The sequence below is a fragment of the Thermobia domestica genome, chromosome 13 (assembly GCF_964235325.1).
Source record: "Thermobia domestica chromosome 13, izTheDome1.hap1.1, whole genome shotgun sequence".
In the NCBI taxonomy this organism is placed as follows: Eukaryota; Metazoa; Arthropoda; class Insecta; order Zygentoma; family Lepismatidae; genus Thermobia; species Thermobia domestica.
In genome coordinates, this window is record NC_137466.1 from 141,365,294 (window position 1) to 141,386,522 (window position 21,229).

General features: G+C 32.6%; 1 protein-coding gene across 5 annotated transcripts in view; it reads right to left on the reverse strand.

The window, feature by feature from the left end:
• The window catches only part of LOC145668599 (cytochrome P450 6j1-like), a 48,353-nt gene that overhangs the window by 15,419 nt on the left and 11,705 nt on the right, over positions 1 to 21,229 (reverse strand). For 3 of the 5 annotated variants that reach the window (XM_081736624.1, XM_081736623.1, XM_081736625.1), the window contains exons 2-3: positions 12,715 to 13,658; positions 6,562 to 6,783 (exon numbers count right to left, since the gene is read on the reverse strand). In XM_081736624.1, the coding sequence (XP_081592750.1) occupies positions 6,562 to 6,783; positions 12,715 to 13,633 (1,141 nt within the window). In that variant the 5' untranslated portion in view covers positions 13,634 to 13,658. The remainder of the gene's footprint in view (positions 1 to 6,561; positions 6,784 to 12,714; positions 13,659 to 21,229) is intronic. The other 2 variants (XM_081736627.1, XM_081736626.1) reach the window with 1 other exon arrangement.

A 21,229-nucleotide genomic window follows, 5' to 3' on the forward strand; every position in this document is an offset into this window, starting at 1 on the left:
ATAAATAAATAAATAAAACGCAGTTAATACACTCACAGAGAAAATAATATTCACTAATAATTTAAGAAGTAAATTCTACAATATTATTAGCTTTTAATTGAAAAATGTAGAAAGGTAAGACATATATATCAATCAATAAATCTAATCGAGCATAACAAAATGCTCATAAATCTTCGTGTGTTGTGTCGAGAAAGACGAGGTATACTTTGTAAACCTAAAAAAAAATAATGATGCACTACGTTACCAATAAAGAAGAAACCGATAACTCACAACCATTTTACCAATTAAAATGAAGCCGATAATTGACAACCCCTTTACGAACTAAGTAGAAGCCAATATTAAAGTTGACAATTCGCAACTACTTTACCAATTTACCAGTTAAGATTAATCCAATCATTTACAACCACTTTACCAATTAAGATAGAGCCGATAGGGGTGAAGCCGATAATTCACAACCATTTTACCAATTAATATGAAGCCAATAATTAAGCACCACTCTACAAATTAAGATGAAGCCAATGATTCACAGCCACTTTATCAATTAAGATGAAGACAATAATTCATAACCATTTTACCAATTAAGATGAAGTCGATAATTCATAACCAATTTACCAATTAAGATGAAGCCGACACTAAAGCCAGTGATTCACACCCCACTTTACCAATTAAGATGAAGCTGATAATTCACAACCACTTTAGCAATTAAAATGAAGCCAGTAATTCACAACCACTTTATCAATTAAGATGAAACCGATAATTTACAATCACATTACCAATTAAGACGAAGCCGATACTGAAGTATATTCTCATATTAAGGCTTTTTGTGATGACACTTGTAAGATGACAATATACTGTATGGTTAATGAGAAATAGAGCAAAATCATTAAATATTAACTCTTAAATTTTCTTTTCTTTTCTTTAACTATTGTGTTGCTCAAAGATAATACATATAAATTATCAATCTATGGAGTATATTGAGCTCAACAAAATAAGATGCTTCAGAATAAATTGTCGTGAATTCTTTTTCGAAGAAAACAATTTTTAATGGCACTTAAAAGTTTGTCATTGCTACCAATAATCATTTTGAAAGTTATGATTCTACTGGAACAGATCGTTTATTAGATTGTTTACTCTGTATGTCATAAAATACATTTTTAAGCAGCAGATTACGGGTATTATTGTTTGTATACTCCTAATGCTGGCACACATATTCGTAACAGTGATGTACGTGCTACTTGTAAATAAAAAGTGATAATGCATATAGCGAAGACAAGCACTTAAGCACTTAAAGATATAAATAAATAAAACGTAGATAGTATGCATATGTAGACGAAATATTATATTTTAACTAATTGAACAAATAGAAAAAGAAAAAGAAAATAATAAACACCAAGTGGCAACACTATTGAACAAATAATTGAACAAATAAATTATTAAGGTATCAGATAATAGCAACACACTTATCAAAAATAATATTGTTACTAGACAAGTAAATAAATAAAAAGAGATATAATACATATGTTGCAGAAATAAACGTTGTCTAAATAGTTGAGCTAATAACATCGAAAATACTATTAGCGTATAGACGGAAAATAAAATCTAAGTATAAGACAGATATCAATCGATAGGTGTTACTGAGATGAACAAAACTATATTAGTAAGCTGTTGGATTTTAAATAATTTTTAAAAAATCATATATTAAATGTTTGAGTGGAACATGATTTGATAACACTGAAAAGTTAGTAACAGTGCCATCTTACGACTGAAAGTAAAAGCTTCTGCGTGAAATTCTGTTCATACGAATTGCCTCAGATTTCAGGAAAAATTGGAACTAGTCGAATCCTTCGTGACCAAGTGTTGTAAATGTTAAAGTATCTTTAATAATGTTGGATCATCTTGATCATCAGTTGGATAAAATTATTGTGATATCGAGAAATGTACTCAGTGTTATATGTCATCGAAATTTGGTGAGTCTGTTCTATGATTTTGATTATTAAACTGTAATTAAATCTGTTTATACTGTCAAAATAGGTCGCAATTTAATTTAACTGGTCAAATGTATGCTGCATGTTTTAGTGTGATTAGGGTCCATTCATTTTCCAGCTTTTGTCTAAAATTTAGATATTATGATAGTATATAATTTCCAGAGATATAAAGCAGTACTAGAATTGTTAAAATTAATTATTCTTAAATTAAAAAGAATACAGCTTAAAGCTCATAGGGTAGTCGATTACTCAGTTCAATTAATTAGATTGTAAATTTTCTTGTACTTTGTTGTAGTGTTCTATAATTATCTTCGAAAATAATAACTATTTAAATTTATATTTGCGCAACTTGTTATTCAACCTTACGAAATTAGAATGTTAGATATTTGTGAATGTTACAGTATCTCGTGTATGGGATTGAGAGCTGGATGCCATTATTTAAACCGCAATTACATGTTACTGCATTTATTAAAAATTAGTTACTTATACCTGTTTAAATACACAATATATATATATATATGCTGATTTACTCTCTCACTATTATTAATTGGGGATGGCGTTTAGTAGCCCTAACCAGTCATGATACATTATTATTACTCTATTTTTATTTAAACACCCACATTACAAAACACAAACCTTTATATGGATTACCACAAATGATAAATTTTTAATAGATGGTTACTTCTAATGTTTTACCTACATACATCACATTTAAAACAGTTGTGTGATGACTTCTGAAATTTGTGTCAAGTAAGTCTAAATATTGCCACTATATGCAGCACATCTAGTTGGAGGTTTAATGAAGACTCCGTTGAAGATGTGTTATTTTTCATGTGTTGAATAGTATGGATAGTTTCTGATGTTCTTTTCCGTAAAGTTATTTAAAATTTTTCGAGTAATTTAAAAAAAAGTAATGAAAAATGATGAAAAAAATATAATTTTGGAAACAAACATACGATCTGAAATGCATCTATCTTACATATTTTTGATACATTGTGAAAGTTTCTGGTAAAGAATAATAAATACCGTAGAATAGAATGGACCTGATCATCGTTTTGTAAAATTAAGTCTACATTTACAAAAGTATAATCAGATTCTTATTATTATATGACCACATGTTATTCTCTCTCTCAAAATCAAGCTATAATTTCTTTTATCCATGTAGGAAAAATATATGCGAACTAATCGTAACAATATTCGAATTAGCAATTTTACAAACATGAACATAAAACTACTCAACATTTCACACAGCCTACTACCAAACAATCTTTCTTCCATACACCCTACATTGACAATAAATGATAATTCCCAAGACCATCTCATCAAACGAAAATATAACTGTATATTGCAGCCACCACTACTTTGAGCTGTTTGAGCTGGTTATCGTTCCTTCAGTAAAATTTACATGGTTCATATGAAATAAGAAATAACTTTTGCTATTCTAACTTTTAGACTTCGGTGATTAGATTTGATATGGACTGTACTACTTCCTTATCATTCATTTTCATTCACATGATAGTGGTTGCATGCATCTAACACATTACTCACAAATATACTGAAGTCTCGTTATAACATCTTATCTTGCATTCTACCAAGGAAAATGATGGGTCCTTAGGTATTTTCTTCTGGGAGGCATAACATGTAGCTAAGCTTCTGCAGAGAACCTCACATTTCAAGCACAATCAGAAGGAAAAAAATACCGTCTTTATTACAGGGTTACTAACAGCGTCACTAAACAGTTCCAAAACACTTAAACATATATACTGTCAACCGATCATGACGATAAGGAACAAGAAGACCGTCAATCAGCCGCAGAAAGTCATTACAACAACAAATAAAGCAATAAAGCAAATTGAAGATAGTTCAAAACTGCGAGAATCAGAAATTGATTTTACATTCTTGTATTCAAATATTTCATTTGAAGGGTGATAAAGGGAATTACATACACAGATTCTATTCAGTAAAACAATTTACATCATGTCTGGAAGATATTTCAGCAAGCGGAATTCAAGGTTTTCTACAGGGACTAATATGAGACAAGGATGCTCTATTACTCTTAAGCCTATTTATTGAAAATAATTAAATTTGTTCTAGAAGTTACTATAAAATAATGGTGATGTACTAAATGTTGGTATGCCCATGACAGGCTGCTGAAAAAAATGAAGTAAATGATCAATTCGGAGTATAAATTCATAAAAGTTGCAGGTTTTGATTTGATTTGTTTTTTGGTTTACTTTCTGTTTCAACAGCGAGGCTATATGAGACATGGACTTACAGCTTAATGTGGAATCTGAACCACATGAACTCCTGCCGGGAATCGAACCCGGGTCTCCCACGCCAAAAATTGCAGGTTTTAAATTAATACTTCTTCTAAGATTTAAACCTTCTGTTGACATTTCATTATCCAATACAGAAATACAAAATACATAAATATTGTCACTTGCAGATCAAGTAACGTTCAAGCAAATTAATGTTATACTAAGTTCATAAAGCAAACTGACATTGATACGGATTCAATTAAACGATTTCATAAGAAGTTACTATATCGATAAATGAGTAATTATGGGCATGGATATTTGGTACAGGTATGTTTTAACTGCTCTAAGAATAAAATTACTATATAGATATGCACTTATTCTGTAGCTGCTGCTTTTACTACAATCAATACACTCTTATACAAGTGATGCAGAAGTTTTTCAAAACAATCTTTCCAACACAACTTTCTATACTTTTACACAACACACCTCTCTCAACCAAAGATATACAAAAGAAGAACTTTAACAATTCAGCATACCAAAACTCCCAAAAGTCACCTACTTACACACTTTTACACTGCAATTAACATAATAAAGGTCATAAACTAACAACATTGAATAACTTTGCCCTTACAAGGTTCCTCATATAGCTTACATACGAATACATAACCATAACAAATAATGCCATGATCCTACCACTCCAATCTCACACTACCTCAGGAAGAATATTAAGCACACTTAGAATACACAGGCAGCTCCTCTGCCAGGGTGACTTAATTCTCATAGGTACCCAACAAAATATCACTAGATACATCTATGTCATTGCATAATTAATTCAAATTAGACACTGGATAAAATAGTAACTATTGTTAGACGTCTTAGGAGGAGTAAATTTAAGATTGATGACTTTAGTTACATTAAAAAAATAAACTATACATCAGTAGCCATAACTCATAAGATGCAAAATTTGAATAACGTATATTTATAAATTTTCAACACATTTGTACTTCAGTTCGTGGAGCTCTGTTTCTTGTGTCATAATCTTCACTACATAAATAAGCTTCGCTGTAGTTATTTATGTTGTTACGGAACTTAGAATTACGAAATTTCAAATTCAAAGGAAGAGTACAACTATGTATAGGTAAATATACAAAAGTCTACTCGCGATGAACTTTTGTAAAGTATAAAATATACTCTTTCATATCTAGAAAGTGAGGCACAAACCATTGGAGATTCGAGTATCTCTGAAGAGCGTGGTCAGAATTTTAATTGTCCTCAATATTTCTGTGTGTTTATGTCCCTATCATTAAGGTTGATAGTAAAAAAGTTAAATTAACGAGAATGTGATAATTAGGAGATACAGTTACCGAGATCGCTGTTAATCGGCCTAATTTTCTAAAAAAAAAAACAAAAAAACAAAAAAAAACAAGAAAAGAAAAAGAAAAAGAAAGAAAGAAAATCATAGAGAGTTCACGTCTGGTGCTCGAGGTCCCTGTTTCGCCAAGTGAGTTCGTGAGGGACACTATAAAGACCATGACTTCTTCCGAGATTCTTCTGTTTTCTTCTATCATTCCATCAGTTATTTTCATTATTACTCTCCTTCATCAATCATCCGTTACATTTAATCTAATGTACATAAGTATGGTAAGTAGACACAGAAATTTCATTTCATTTCACTTGCTTTTGTTCGTCTAGCTTGAAAATTAATTCTGAACTTTTGGTACGATTACTTGATTATTAACATTTCAATACTAACTGCGTGGTTGTTGCGGTGTAGGAACCAGTCTAGCACTACTTAGAAAATCCCAAGATCGTTACTGCTTCTTAACCCCTGCACTACTGGTTATAATGTTCATACTCTAACCAGCAGTTGATCACACCGTATAAGGTTTAACACTAGTTTTCCAGCTTAAGAACTTGCAAATTTACAAAACAAATCCTTATAGTTCATGAAATTGAATATTATTAAGATTTTCAAATTTGAGCCAAGTAAACAGTAAAGTTCCAATTCTTAGGCTACAAGTGTTAAGCCTTATTATCATTGGCTCAGTGATATTTGGAAGAGTTAATAACCAACACGTATGAAAAGATATTAGCAAAGCTAATATCTCTCAAAACAGACATACGTCCCATGATTATGCTCCAGTGCTAAAGGAGACAAGGAATACTAATGAACGAAATGGTGGAATGAACAGTGTGACAAAACAGGAGAACCGCGAGAAAATCCACGCAACCGGTGTTGTCTCCTACAAAGATAAAAAATAAGGTGCTTAAACTAAAGGCTCACTAACACTAACCCTAGTCATATATATGTATCTTACCTGACACTACCCTGTCTAAATATTCCAATTCATGGAGATTTTCGTAGGTGAGCTCTCCTTTGTGTTTTTCTAGGAATGTGTCTATTTCTTCATGAAGTTTCCGCTGGATCTCTGGATTGATGGCTAACTCATAACAGGTAAATGATGATGCTCTCGCATTTGTTTCCCCGCTTCCAATCAAGAAGGTTATAATCAAGGCTATTAGATCATCATCAAGAAGATCTGAAATCATTATATCAGTGTATATATAGTGTTACACAAATATATTACAAAAATCATTAGAAAAATCGTATTTATTCTACATATTCTATTGAAGACATTACTACCTATCTAGTGTAGTTTCTACCATTTATTGCATGAACTTTAAGATTTTAGCTTTTAAAATCAAACTGAGTAGAATGAAATAAAAAGAAAATAAACATAATTGAATAAAACTTAGAAAATAAAATAAACTGACCAACTTGTAAGAATTATTATTTATCTATGGAACCATTATAATATCATATCTAAAGATTGGAAGAAACGACAATTTCTGAAAAGCAATGATTAATGGTTTTAGACACATTGATATGATTTTCAAATTTTGATAGTCGATATTTCTCACTTTTATTTTAAAACTAGGAAAACTAGCACATCTGCTCTAACTTTTGTTTTACCATTTGAACCATATTTATATTATTTCTTTCTTATTAGAATAGATATTTGTTTCTTTTAAGTAGATCTAAAATTAAATCAAGTAAATTCATTATTAATGCATATGTAGGGGTCGTTTCAAATACCAGGATATTCACCGTTATAGAATATTAACAGATAGAAACTCATTGGATCTAACCTGGATAAACTGAATTTAGCGAATAATGTCTTATTTTCTCTCCACGTCCCCGAGACATTTTAACTTAATATTCAAAAGTTAAATTCGATGTTCCCTGCATTTTAGATTACCCTAATTGAGTACTTTTGTGAATCATATATTCTTTTTGAGCAAGTTGAAATTTCAACAATGTCTACTTTTTATTTTTCCACATTATATGAATACTCTTTGCTGGAATGTGCCTGCTACAATCAGATAAATTACAGTGGCTAGGTTTAACAAATGTATATACGAGTAGTAGGATTTATTGTTGCCTCATATTCATTACTTTTATTAACTTCCCAAGCAAGCAATATTTTCTAGGGAAACTGAAGATTACATACTATACACTGTCTTTAACCTATGTGCAAACTTACATTTCAGTACTCAATATAGTTTCTACAAATTGCATACCGCCCTGTAACAGTCTCCTGCAATCTGCAAATACAATGGAATATTCCTGCACTCCGAAATAATTGCTCGCATTATCTAAGTTAATCATTTGTAATTAGTAATCCTTTATAATTGTGAATTTCTAGGAAAACTTTATTAGCATTTAACTAAAAAAATTAGCAACGAAGAGACATATACGAATCAATATATCTCATTAAGATGAACAAAATTATATGTATAAGTGTAAAAACTCATTTATAACTTTCGAGAAAACTGAAGAAACCTAGCTTATGTGGCGTTAAGAAGTATGTCGTTTGTATCCATTAGCAGCTGACAGTTTTTTTTTTTATTTCGATGGAAAAATGTTATTTATTTATCTGGCAAAATACATTATTTGTTGTTTGTTTTTCCTAAATGCTCCTTTACTCACATAATACTTGTAATATACTGAGTCTACATGCACCAAATTATTATTAAAAGTAGGTTGTTGATCCCTTAGTACGTGTCAGTGACAGAAATGATTCTCCTAATTATCGGGTTCTAAATCCAAGACGACCCCGAACGCAAGAAGACTTCCCGTTTTGCATTTACTATATATACTGGGTATATTTTCGAAACTTAACTATAAAACTGCACTAAAAATTAAATCAGGTACAGATCGGATTGGAATTGTCGATCAACTGAATCTACGAACATTCAAGGCTAAAGCCGTAGGCAAAGAAGGGGTCAAAGTTAGAGCTTGGTGAAAGTTTTGAAATCCTGTTCCATAAAAAACGCATCTTGTGTCGCACAAGCAAGGCGACCCCATATTTTGGTCATGAAATTGCACTTAAAATCCTCGTCTTGAATTCAGAAATTTATGGTAAATATTAGTTTTTGATGCCTAAAGAATGGGAATATTGAAGCGTAAACAATTAAATTGCGATTGTGTACTTCCATTAGCGGGGAAGAATACAAACATCGGTGAATGGGAGTGTACAGTTTTATTTTCATTTCCTTATATGTGCAGACAAATGATGACTACTTACTAGCATACTAAGTTACAATCCAATTTTAGCTGTACTTCCATTTACAACAATATTGCATATCTGATATCTGTGAATTACTTCCATTTTTAATTGTAGATACTTTAGGCAACGGTGCTTAAAAGTGCACAATCTGTTGTGAAGAAGAAGAAGAAGAAGAAGAAGAAAAATGTAGAATATATGTTGAGATAGATAGATATTTATATAATGATAGATATAGTTTCGTGTTGCTAAGACAACAGAAAGTTTTTCATGGAGATTTGAGAATAAAAGTAAGTTGTACTGTATATAATTTTAATGTGTGATAAGAGATGGTTCTTGCAAAAATATATATAAAAACTAAATGTGCCAATGGTAGTGTGTTATTTATTTTAATCTTCGAACTGGGTGATATAAAATATAACGAAAATCTCGTTATATATCTCGTGTATATCATAATTGACACATAAATTGAATTACTCTCTATATGATGGAAATCCCTGAGCAAGGTTGCTAGTTCTTCCGAAATGTATTTCAACAAAATCGCCCTTAAGTGATTTTCTCGAAATCCACCTCTCCCGAAAAGGCTAGACTTACATGTATACTATGAAAACTATTATGGAAAATAACAAGTCAGTGTGTCCTGATTTTACTAGTCTGTCACATTTTCCTTACTCTTGCAACTGTCATACTGCCTTCATTAAATAAAACACAAATTCGCATTATCTGAAACAAAAGAACCTCCGATACCACATTTCGTATACAGATTAAAAGTTCTTGGCGGTTGAAAGAAGAAGCACCGTCACTCCACTTAATCCGTCTACTCCACACACATTGAATTCATGTAAGTGATTGACAGAAATGTGCATATTTTTAAAATCGAAAGGTAATTATATCATATCTATTTAAGTCAGAATTGGAATGTTCCTGAACATAATGCATATCGAGTGTTATGCTTATTATAAGCAATAAAAACATAGTCAATGTAGAAGAATTATCTTTTGTGTTACTTGAAGCAAAAATAATATATTTTACATTATGTAGCTTCTTTGAAATATTCATCCTTAAAATCTTGTATAGTAGGTTATTCTTTCAGTTGTGAGTCTGAAACCAAGTTAGAAAAATTTGAGATTATGACTGATCTCTATCTAATAGGATAAAATTAATTGTAACATTCCATTCATCTCCTTGACATTATATCCTAATTGAAGCAAGTAGTAAAGCTTCTAATCATTTGATTCGATTAGTACTTGGGCTACGGCATATCCGTCCATCTATTCCACGACAACTCTCGTAAAACACACCTTATTTTAATAATACTCTTGGTATGTGCTTTCCCTTAACTTACAGAAATACCTCTGTTCTTTATGGTTTAAGTAAGGTGTAAATGGGGTAAAACCAATCCCATGTTGTGAGTTTGTACATATATATGCAAAACAATTTACAAATATAAACCAAGTAAAAATTGCTTGATTATTATTAAATTTAATACATGGTTTTCCTACAGCATTCTGATTATCCCCACAATTATGAGGTTAAAATGTGCCAAGAACGAAAAGGTTATTTTATCTCTAGTGTTAAAAGACATTTTCTTCAAAAATGTGGATTTGTGGTAATATGTTGAACATTTTCTTTGAGACTATCCAATTGTGCATCCTGCAAAAAGGTAAAATTATTTTAAGGATTAATATAATGAGTTTTCCCGATTTTTGTTATAGTAACACTATAACTTTCGGAAAACTCATTCGATTTTGATTTCATATTATGTAAATTGTCTTCGGCCCTTTTTCGTAATCCCCAGTGCGTAAGATTAAATTCAGTCAAGAATTTGCCGTGAATTTAGTCCTCTAATGTGAGATCGATTACTCCACCCATCGATTAAAAAATATGATCGAAGATACCTTTCGTAAAAATATTAGATTATCATAAATATAACACATACTTTTGAGGCTTTACAATCATTCGAATTTCTTGGATTTAAAATCAATCGAGAATGATAGAGTACGATTATCTCCCTTTCTGAGATTAAGAAAATCGTATTCTATGTTGTGTTTTGTAAAAATTATTAGATTTTATCACAATATATGTGTTTATTGAGGTTTCCACATAATCCTCCCTGCTTGAAGTTGAAGTCAGTCAAATATGAGATTCAGTTAACCCTCTGTAATTATAAAGAAAAGTTCTATGGCAACTTATATCACACTATGTGAGGATTACTGATTGCCTCAATTGCTAGAAATTGTAACGAGTCAGTAATGAGGGAAAGCATTTTCCTCGATCACCTATAACATACTTTCAGTAAAAATTTATTAAAAACATATACGGTATAATGTATTTTGTTGGAGACTAGAGACTAAATCCTACAGTTTGGTGTTAAAATTAGTGAGATTGAAGAGAGAGAAAAGCTCGCTTCAATGGTGGACAGCATCAGCATCATTAGCAGTAATCACTGGTATTCTGCCTTATTTAGAAAATAATTTTTAATGTTTTGAAGTTTTGGTACTTTTTCTCGAAATGTTGAAAACAAACATCAGGTATTAATACTTTAATTACTAACGTATGTGCAATGAAATATGGTTAATTGATTACGCTTCAATTTAATGGGGACGTCAGCACCAAGGAACAACTCTCTTGGCAACAGTAATTAAATAGTCTGACTGACTACTGCATGTATAGCCAGGACCAATGTTAGAGAGAAACATAGCAAGCGAATGTGCTTTTCATGTATCCCAATTTAGTTTAATGAGTACAAATTCCACAATAATATCTCTGAGGTTTGAAGATGTGTAACTATACGATGTTAGCTAGATGCTATATTCTTAAAAAGAAAATCCTGCTCTTACTACCTTTTCCTTCGTCTTAAAACTAAGCTTCGCTAATTTTTTGACAGAAAAGTCCCACAATAATTTCATATATTGAGTCAGCACCAAATATTCTGAGCATTCACCAATAATTGAACCAAGAGAACACGTATATAAAAAAGTTTTACTATCTACTAGGCTACATGGAGTTAATGCTATAATTTCAATGTACTATAATAATATTGTATTTGTAGTACCGTATTTGTATTTGTCTAGATATTTAGTCCAGGACACTACCCTAAAATCATAAATATTAGGCCCAATAGCGGAAAACAGTAGACTAGCTAAGGACCAATGTTGGTCCTACGTTGCAATTGGCCGCTTTGCCGAGATTTTGCCAACGTAACCCCTACGAAAGAATTAAAATTGAGAGATGGAAACCGTCGAATAAATGACGGATGATTGTTAATTAGCCAACATAGACATTAAACTACATTAGATGAGCAAAATTTTGAACTTTTTTGAAAATATTTACCAATACCCAACCATACTGACTATTCGTCTATGTCATGACTACCACGCAGGTGGTGCTAAAGTAGTGATAAGTGTGAATTAAGTATAAGTAAATTAAAAGAAGTAGCAGTGTCACGTGTATATACATGAAGGAGTTTGGTTTGTACGGTTTAATATTTTCTCAATTATTATTGAAATCGGTAGTGTTAGTATTTGTCAAGGACTACGTTAAACTCATTAATTAAAGTTTCTGTCCGTGATTGTATTTTTCATTACTTTTCAATACGATTTGCAAAGGACATTGAAAGAAAACTGTGAATATTTCAAAACTATATTATGATTAACTGAAGAATTCTTTATCTGTATATCCATTAGAAGTATCGGTACTCCCGATGAATTTGCTTCATGGAAACACAGGGTAAACATCATATATAAAAGAGTTGTTGGTAACCAAAATTCTTTAAATTTAATAATAATAATAATAATAATAATAATAATAATAATAATAATAATAATAATAATAATAATAATAAAACAATCTAATTACATCTACATACTACATACAATATGCGAAAATTTGAAAATAACATACCTTCATCCTTCATGTCATGAGCAGCACCTTCTTGTAATTCATCTTCTCCATCTCTAATGTCCATCTTATCGGACTTTACACTACTGGTCAAATCTGTACTTTCCTTCCCATCTATAACGAACTCCATAATATCATTTTTCACTATGTTGCTTCGTTTCCTCGCGTAGTAAATTTCCGTTACAGTCTTCCTAGCAAAATTTATAACATCATCTTCCACAATTGGAATACGAATATAGCGAACTAGCCATGGAAACTCCGCTGCAATGAAGAATCCAACAATTCGACGTAATGATGGTTCCACAATCTTTTTAAAATTTTTAATAATTGTATCAGAACCAGTATCTACCTGTATCCCAGCACCAACTAGCAACGTTAGTTCTAAAGAAAACACATTCAATACTTGAAAAATGTCCAGTGCTTGTTCCTGTTTGGCATATTTATGTAAGGATTTTGACAGTTCACTTGCAGCGTAATGTACTGGCACAAACAATTTCTTTAATCTGCTTAAACCTGCCACCGGTCTTAGCCTTTTAGCCAGACTGATGTATTTATTACCATTTAGGAAGAATAATAACTTAGCTGGAATAGGATCCACTTCCATGTCTGGTTGAAACGCTCGATCTGTAAAATACTCAAAGTCTCTTTCCAAAATGTCTTTGATTAAATACGGGTCGCAGATCAATAATGCTGGATTAGGTCCAAGAAACACTCCACCAAATCCTTTATCACGAAGCTTTGTGTACATATCAGCAAAGAATTCAGCAACACTGAGTCTTAAAAATGCAATGTTTAGTGCGTTTCCGAACAATGGGATTGGTTGAATATATGGCATTCCTCGTTTTCTGAAATAATCATTTTTCTTTACACCCCAAATGAACAGAATAAACAGAAGAATAACTATCGTAGTTGTTAGTAACATTTTAGTTTCTGATTTTCGCACTGATCTGCAAGAAACAGAAATAATGTAAGCTGAGAAACGACATTCAAAAGACCTTAAATCTAAAATCTAAACTTATTTTCAGCATAATGCACAAAGTAACATTTAATTGGACTTCATAAACGACAACTTCTAAAAGAGTATGCACAGAATAACTTTTTATATATTTTGTGATAAGTCTCACTTTCTCTCGAATCTTGTTTTACGGAATGACCAGGAGGCACTTTTTACAAATAAGGTAATAAACCTACAATTATTTTCTTCAAACTAGGAAATTCTTTCTGCCGAAATAAACTCCCTTGGAAGAAAGTAAGTGAAGGCAATTTTTACTAAAGAGATTTCCAATAAAAGTCTTCACGGAAACATACATTTAAGTAATCAGCTGCAATAAATTTTATATTGATGGTTACGTCTCCTAATCACTTCATTTTCTGATGCCTAGTCCCTTACCGGGCATCCATTTCACCAACGTATGTTTCTATTTTGTTTTGTTTCGTTTTCCCTAGTACCAAAATTAATGGAAAAAGTAAGAATGTATTCTGTTTCCGAAAAGTTATCTGTTAATTGTACGTTAGAAATAGCTTCCCAATTACTTTCCTTTTTACTTAGACTACTCAGAATTTCTACACCAAAAATTTTCAGTCCCTCTTTCCCCGAGAAAAAGGGCACAGTCCTTATACGGAACTAGCGTGTTTTCTGCATTCTAGCATTTAATAGTTGCTGATATATATATGGACTTGAATGGCATTTGGAATACCACTATTTACCTCAGGACCTCCGAAAACTATGGAATGGATACTATTATAGGTCATTTTTAATTATTTTTTCATGTCATACTACCAACACTTCCTTACGTGTGTCAAGTAGTCTTAATTACTGCCACTGAACTCTGAATCTGGACTTAAAGCCCATCGGAACTGTCACCAACTAACTTAGGAACCCCGAAAAATATGGATTCGATACTCATCGATCGTTTTTGATTATTTTTATGTCACCATTTTCCTCAGGGGTGCTAATGGGAATCGAGAGTGTCACTATTCGTGTCAGCGACCCCCAAAAAATATGGATTCGACACTACTACGATCAGATTCCCTTGGGGCGCTAGGGAGCCTCATCCGAATGGAGAGAGAACTTGGATAGAAAAGGCATCAAGACTGAAACAACTTTCGATCCTGAAAACTATTGATTTCATACTAATAATGGTCATTTTCTTGTTATCTCCCCCCCCCCCACTGGCAATGGGGCTCGAAATGGACTAAAATGCACTGGAAGCATCACTATATATTTCAGTAACTCCGAAAAAAGCATGGATTGCACAGTAATATCGGACGTTCTGGGTTATTATTACATGTCATCTCCTTCCTACTTGAATTATCTTACTCCAACGTTAATATATATATATATATATATATATATATATATATATATATATATATATATATATGCCAGTGGCGTATTTACGATTTTGTTTCGGGAGGGGCTTTGCGAACTTTCGGGGGGGGGCTTTGCCTGGAAATGTGAAAATTGTGCAAGATATTTCATTTACTTTACTATACTAAGTAAGATTTCGTGGGGGGCTTAAGCCCGGAAGCCACCCCCCTAAATACGCCACTGTATATATATATGGAGAGAGAGAGAAAAAGAGATGTACGAACAACGTCTTCAACACTGTCCCTGTAAATTCCCGAGCCAGTTGAATTTGTACTTTTAACGATATCAGGAGATCGGTCGTTTTCGTTTATCTTAAAATGTCGCCACTTCCCGTATTTTTATCCTTCCACTTTCACTAAAATACGTATCCTAACAGGAAAAGGGATTTAAATGTAGACTGAAAATAAAATCTGTGCTAAGTGTCAAAAATGGAAATGCCGGTTTAGTGTCAAGATGTAGCCTATGTGTCTAACACTGTTCAGTGAACAACGGACTATCTAGTATTCGCTGTGGAAGTGGTTCAAATAATCGCCAGAGGAAAGAGCGTTGGTATAGGTTCCACCAATTTGAAGTAAGATCTGTTTTTTTTAACTAGAGATTTTCATTTTGGCACTTAGCACGGATTTTATAGTCAGTCTACAAATATTTTCCATAAACCTATCCTTTCCGTGCGAAGAACGGGCATTTCAGTTAGGCTTTAGCCTAGTATGCGTGTGTATCGGTTTATATGTCACTTGTCCTGCTCTCCTCCAAGGTGGGCCAGGGGTCTTACCCCCACAGTATTATTTTCCAGCCTGTAAGTAATATGTGTACCAAGTTTTTTTTTTAAAGTTCTCCAGGGGTTCCAGTTATGCTGTCATAGACAACACACGCACAGACACACACACACACACACACACACACATATATATATATATATATATATATATATATATATATATATATATATATATATATATATATATATATATATATATATATATATATATATATGAATACTGTGTGCATTAACATCCACGTATAATTTGGCATAAAGAGTCTATATTACTTTTGTAGCTCGATTCTAGTGTTTGATAATATTTAATTGACAAAATGTATTAATAAACTAGTGTACAAAGAACAACCTATATCAGTAAAATATTATCTTAATATTACTTCAAAAGTGCATTGTACGCAAGTAAATAGTGGTGGGAAAGAAACAAAATGTAAATAAACATGAGAAACTAGGGAAAACACAATAACACGACGTTTTCCAATACAAGGTCACAAAGCTTGGAATAAACTTTATTCATTTTTTCTTTCTAATGTTGTATTGCAAGTTAATGTATTGTACTGCATTTTTTAATCATCAAAGCTGTAAAGCAAATTAAATTATTGCTTAGCTTCGAATCCAAACAACATAGGATACTGTAATCGATCCAGATCTCTGAAACAGAAAGTGACAACAGTAATCATTTAATAGCAAGGCAGTCGGGCCTATGAGCAAGTCATTACAATACTAATCTAGTTTGGATAATGAATGGTTATTAATAACGTAATTATTGGGCACAAATAACTCCTTCTCAAGCTTGTATCCAGTACATCTCTAAGTCAGAATCATCTTGAAACTCGTAGTAATTTACTCTTGTTGTATGCGGTTTCCCTTTCATTTCTCTTAAAGTTTTATTAGTAAAATCAACTTTAAGTGAAAAACTATGCAGAAACAAAATTAATTCAGCTTATCTCTCTAGTAAAACTATATAACTATACTCACCACTTACACTTAATAAATAGATAGAATCGGAGAGAGAATCCGCGTTACATTAAAGCAGCGTTTCCCAACCTTTTTCAACTTGCGGCACACTACGGGTGTTACTTGGATTCTCGCGGCACACTTATAGATATTATTTGTAAATATAAAACACAGTGGTATTTTTCTGTGATTATTGATCTTCTTCTTACAGAGAAGAAAGCTCTATCATTAGTTTTTCCCCGTGGTAAATCATTATGCTTATTTTACATTCTAATTTAAAAATAGAAAATAATTGCAATAAAATATTGGACTCAGGTTTTTAAAAATACGCTTTCTTTTTAAAAACTGTATCCAACCTTTTACTAAGAAGGAAGATCACTAAATAACGAACGAACAAATTTCTTTTACTTTTAAAACACAAATGTAGGTAATTTGTCGAAAGGATTGAATGATATTTATAATTTTCAAGTTACGAAATAGTCTGCAATAATAAAGAAGCAATAATGGCCATAACAATGATAACTATTTTTTCAACATTAGAAATGTACAGAACAGTAACCTGGTATAAAACTTAAAATTGTAGATTCATAGTAGAGGTTCATAGTAATGTGAAATACAAATATACATTTTCCCCTACCTTTTGCATTTTGATTGCTATAAAATTAATAATTTTGTTTCGATTCCTCGCGGCACACCGGTTGGGAAACGCTGCATTAAAGGATCTCCCAGATAAAGACAAGCCTAAGAATTTATTTATTTATTTATTTATTTATTTATTATTTAAAATGGCGGAGTTAAGGCATAACCTTTTCTTCCACTCATAGTCTAGCAGCTAAGAGAGTCCTGTTGGGAGTTTGAGAGCCAGAAGGTTTGTTTGTTTTACCGAGTTCTACTATCTTTAGTGTTTTAAAAAAAATTGGTCACATGTTCTGAATCGTGGTCATTATTGCGCAATGGCCGCCATCTTGAATATTCCTTTCGTATTCACTACATTTTTCTTAAATACATCTAGCTCAAGCTGTAATTATCGCAAAGTTATCAGTTATACCTCGTTCGATTTGCAATAGTATAGGCTTTTAGATGACGTTATTTACTTGTCAGTAATACACACAAGAGGGAAGTAAATGAGGGAAATTTTGAAAATTTCCCTCAAAATTTTCCCTTTTACCGATTTTTTGCTATTCTTATATGGCAACGCTGGGTTCTAGGCGAGAAAGAAAAATTACATACATTTCCTGTAATGTGATAAATACATGCTGAAAGTTTTGTCTTGATTGGTTCACTAGCAGAGGAGTAATAAAATATTTTGTATTTTATGATTTTGGTCGCTCTACAATCTTTGGATTTAATGAAAGTACTTTTGTCATATGGAAAGACCTCCAGCTGAGACTGTAATTGCCGCAGAGGTACAAATAATATTTCGTTTTATAATTTGTTTGATTAGAGTAATAAATGGTGCGGATTAATCTTACATATATGCCATTATAACTTATGACAAGGAATTATAAGGGAAATAAATATAAAATTCACACGAAATATTTTCCTTTAATGATGTGGAAACACTAAAAGATAGAAGTGGAACTACTAGAAATTCACTAAACATTAATACCCAATATTTAATTCACAAGTGAAGGCATAGATTTTTTAAAAATCATAACATTTCATGTTTCGTAATTAAGAAATAGTCCACAAATGTCTGATAAACTGACACTTTCATCCCACATTTACACACATATTCTTCACTTTACATTTATAGAATGGACAACACGGCATTTGTTTCACTCTGCAAGGACAAACATTAACTTTTGCACATGTCTTGCACATACAAGGAGAGACAAATTCAGGAGGTCTGAAATATCCAGTCGTTATTATTGGCTTAAGATATCCTGCTCCTTCTATGTAACCATACTCTAATGGATTCAGTGGTTGGGCTTCATCCAGCACAGTCATCCATATGTAGCACTGAAGATATGCACGCTGTATATGAAAGACTATCGTTGATGATGGTGGACATAGTTGAGAAAAGTTGATAGCTTTTGCTTTGTGGTATTGTTAAAATCGTACCATACCACAGTTTGTTTTTAATTAACCAAGTACTTTTGCTATAAAAAGCTCGGCATTTTGTATCATTCCTTCATTCAAGGGAGCAACCCCAAAATTGTTCAACAGGGTTCCTGATGTCATTGCTGTTTTAAGTGCCATAAGTTTTCTCCCAACCTTACTTGTGGTATCGCAACCAGTTAAACTGTGAACAGCAGGAAGAACATATAAAAGTGTGTCGTCCATGTTCTCCGTCATTTTGTGAAGTGGTATGTACCTCATAGATGGTCGTGTGTCTTTGACAACCCACAGTTCTTTCAGGCCACATTTTTTATAACTCTTTTTGAAATGATATAGTGCCGAAGTCATAACATCTGTATCTACTGAGGCAATCATAACTCTTTCAATGGAATCAGTTTCGACCATGTGTTGGATGTGTTTCATGATTCTATTATCAGCTTCCTCACATTCAGAGTAAAGATCTGGTACCAAACTAACAGATTCTTCGGTTAATTTCAGGCATAGCTTTGGGTTATGTTTGTGACCTCCTCCCAAATACAAAGATTTTTTAGGATTTCCTTGATCGACAATCCACTCAATGAAGAGTTCTCGCAAACATGCTTTGTTCTGGCTTGAAGCCCAAAAAGTATCCATGTTGACAGGAAGGGGTGCATTTGGGTTACTAGGAATCACATCAATAGGATCAACATTTTTTTGTCACCTCAGTCGCTCCCAGTTTTTGATACTTTTATCTTGATACAAGTCAAACACTATGTCAGTGCGCAAACAACCTTCGGAGAGTTTTAAAAATATTTTCCACAAATAGTCAAAGTAGTCTCCAAACGTGTTACACATAAGTCGTTTGACATAGACTTTTCGAGCGTACACCATAAAGTCAATCACCATTGCCGCTCTCGTTTCCTGCGTTGGTAGATGACTAACTACATAATTCTTATTTAAAAAAGTGTTTTTCAAGTTCTTTGCTGAGTTGTACTTTATCTGCTTTCTTTAAGAACTCATCATCTGTTAGATAATACGATGTAGATGTAAGCTCGTATTTTAGTACTGTCTCAATATCGAAATTTCTTGAACATGCTACTTCTATGAACCGAATAGCATTATTTGTTTCTTGGAGTGCCGTCTCGGTTGCAGATATGTGTTTCTTTATCTTTGGAAATTGTTTATGTATGGGATCTAGAATACCTTTGGATTTGTCAATAAACCTTTCTTGAACGAAGTTTTTGTAGCTAGTATCTCCTTTTCCTTGTATAGAGAGTAAGTACTTAGCTATTACTTGACCAATTTTTGTTCCACTTATAATGTTAGAAATTCCACAACTATCAACTTTCGAAAAGGGATTTCCTTTCTTAAGTACAAGAGTTATCATCTCTGAAGTATTTTGCTGCTCTTGAATTGTTAAAGACTTCGAAAACTCATGATGAAGAGCATATTCATCATCTTCATTAAGGCCACAAAACCACCTCAAAAAGTATGTTATATTTTCTTTCTAATGTTTGATAAGATCATGTTTTGTCACGGCTTCTTTTCGTCTGGTTACTCCGATTATGCCTCCAGATCCCTTAGCTGGCTTATTGTAGTGTTGCTCTAGTGCTTGAGCCAATGCAACGCTGCTAAATCTATTGTTACGATGTTGAACTGTGGAATGACCGTTCTTAAACTCATTATAGATCAGAGGATGTTCTTGTTCTAGTTTTAACCAATCGTGGTAATATAGAGTACACCATCATGCATAATTTGTTCTGTCAAATGAGAAGAAGAGTGGCAAACACTCTCTTGGCTGCACACATGCAAGTCCCAGTTATTTTCTCTGTCTGCTTGAATTGTCTCGGATAAGAGGAGCAAGTGTGGAGACAAACTGTTCCCAATAAGCAAACATATCACTTTTTGTGCTCCACTTTCTCTAAATTCCTCAAAGTCCATTCTGATATCACTTAGGTTTTCGATAGCACATTTAGCTTCTTTAGTTAAACTTTGTTCTTCATACACTGATAAATGTATGCGTTTTACTATTGAGAACAATTCGGAGCATTTAGTTATGTTAACCTGTTCCATGAACGCCTTCCACTCCAGTGTTTTCATTATTTCACAAAGCATTCCTATTGCTCTAACTCCCCTGCTATAGTGGTTTCCTTTTAAAGCGCTTTTAGCAGTGTGTGGACCCATGGTTTCAGTCTGAACAAGAATTTCCAAAGCTCCACTGCTCTTGAGGTATAGACCAATACATGCAAGCACGACTTTCTGAAGATGAAATCCTCCGAGGCTAAGAAATATGGTGGAAAACTTTTCGGGTTGAAGAAGCTGAATTTCTTTAGCTATATTATATACGCCTTCGCCACACCACAGTGAACTCTCTT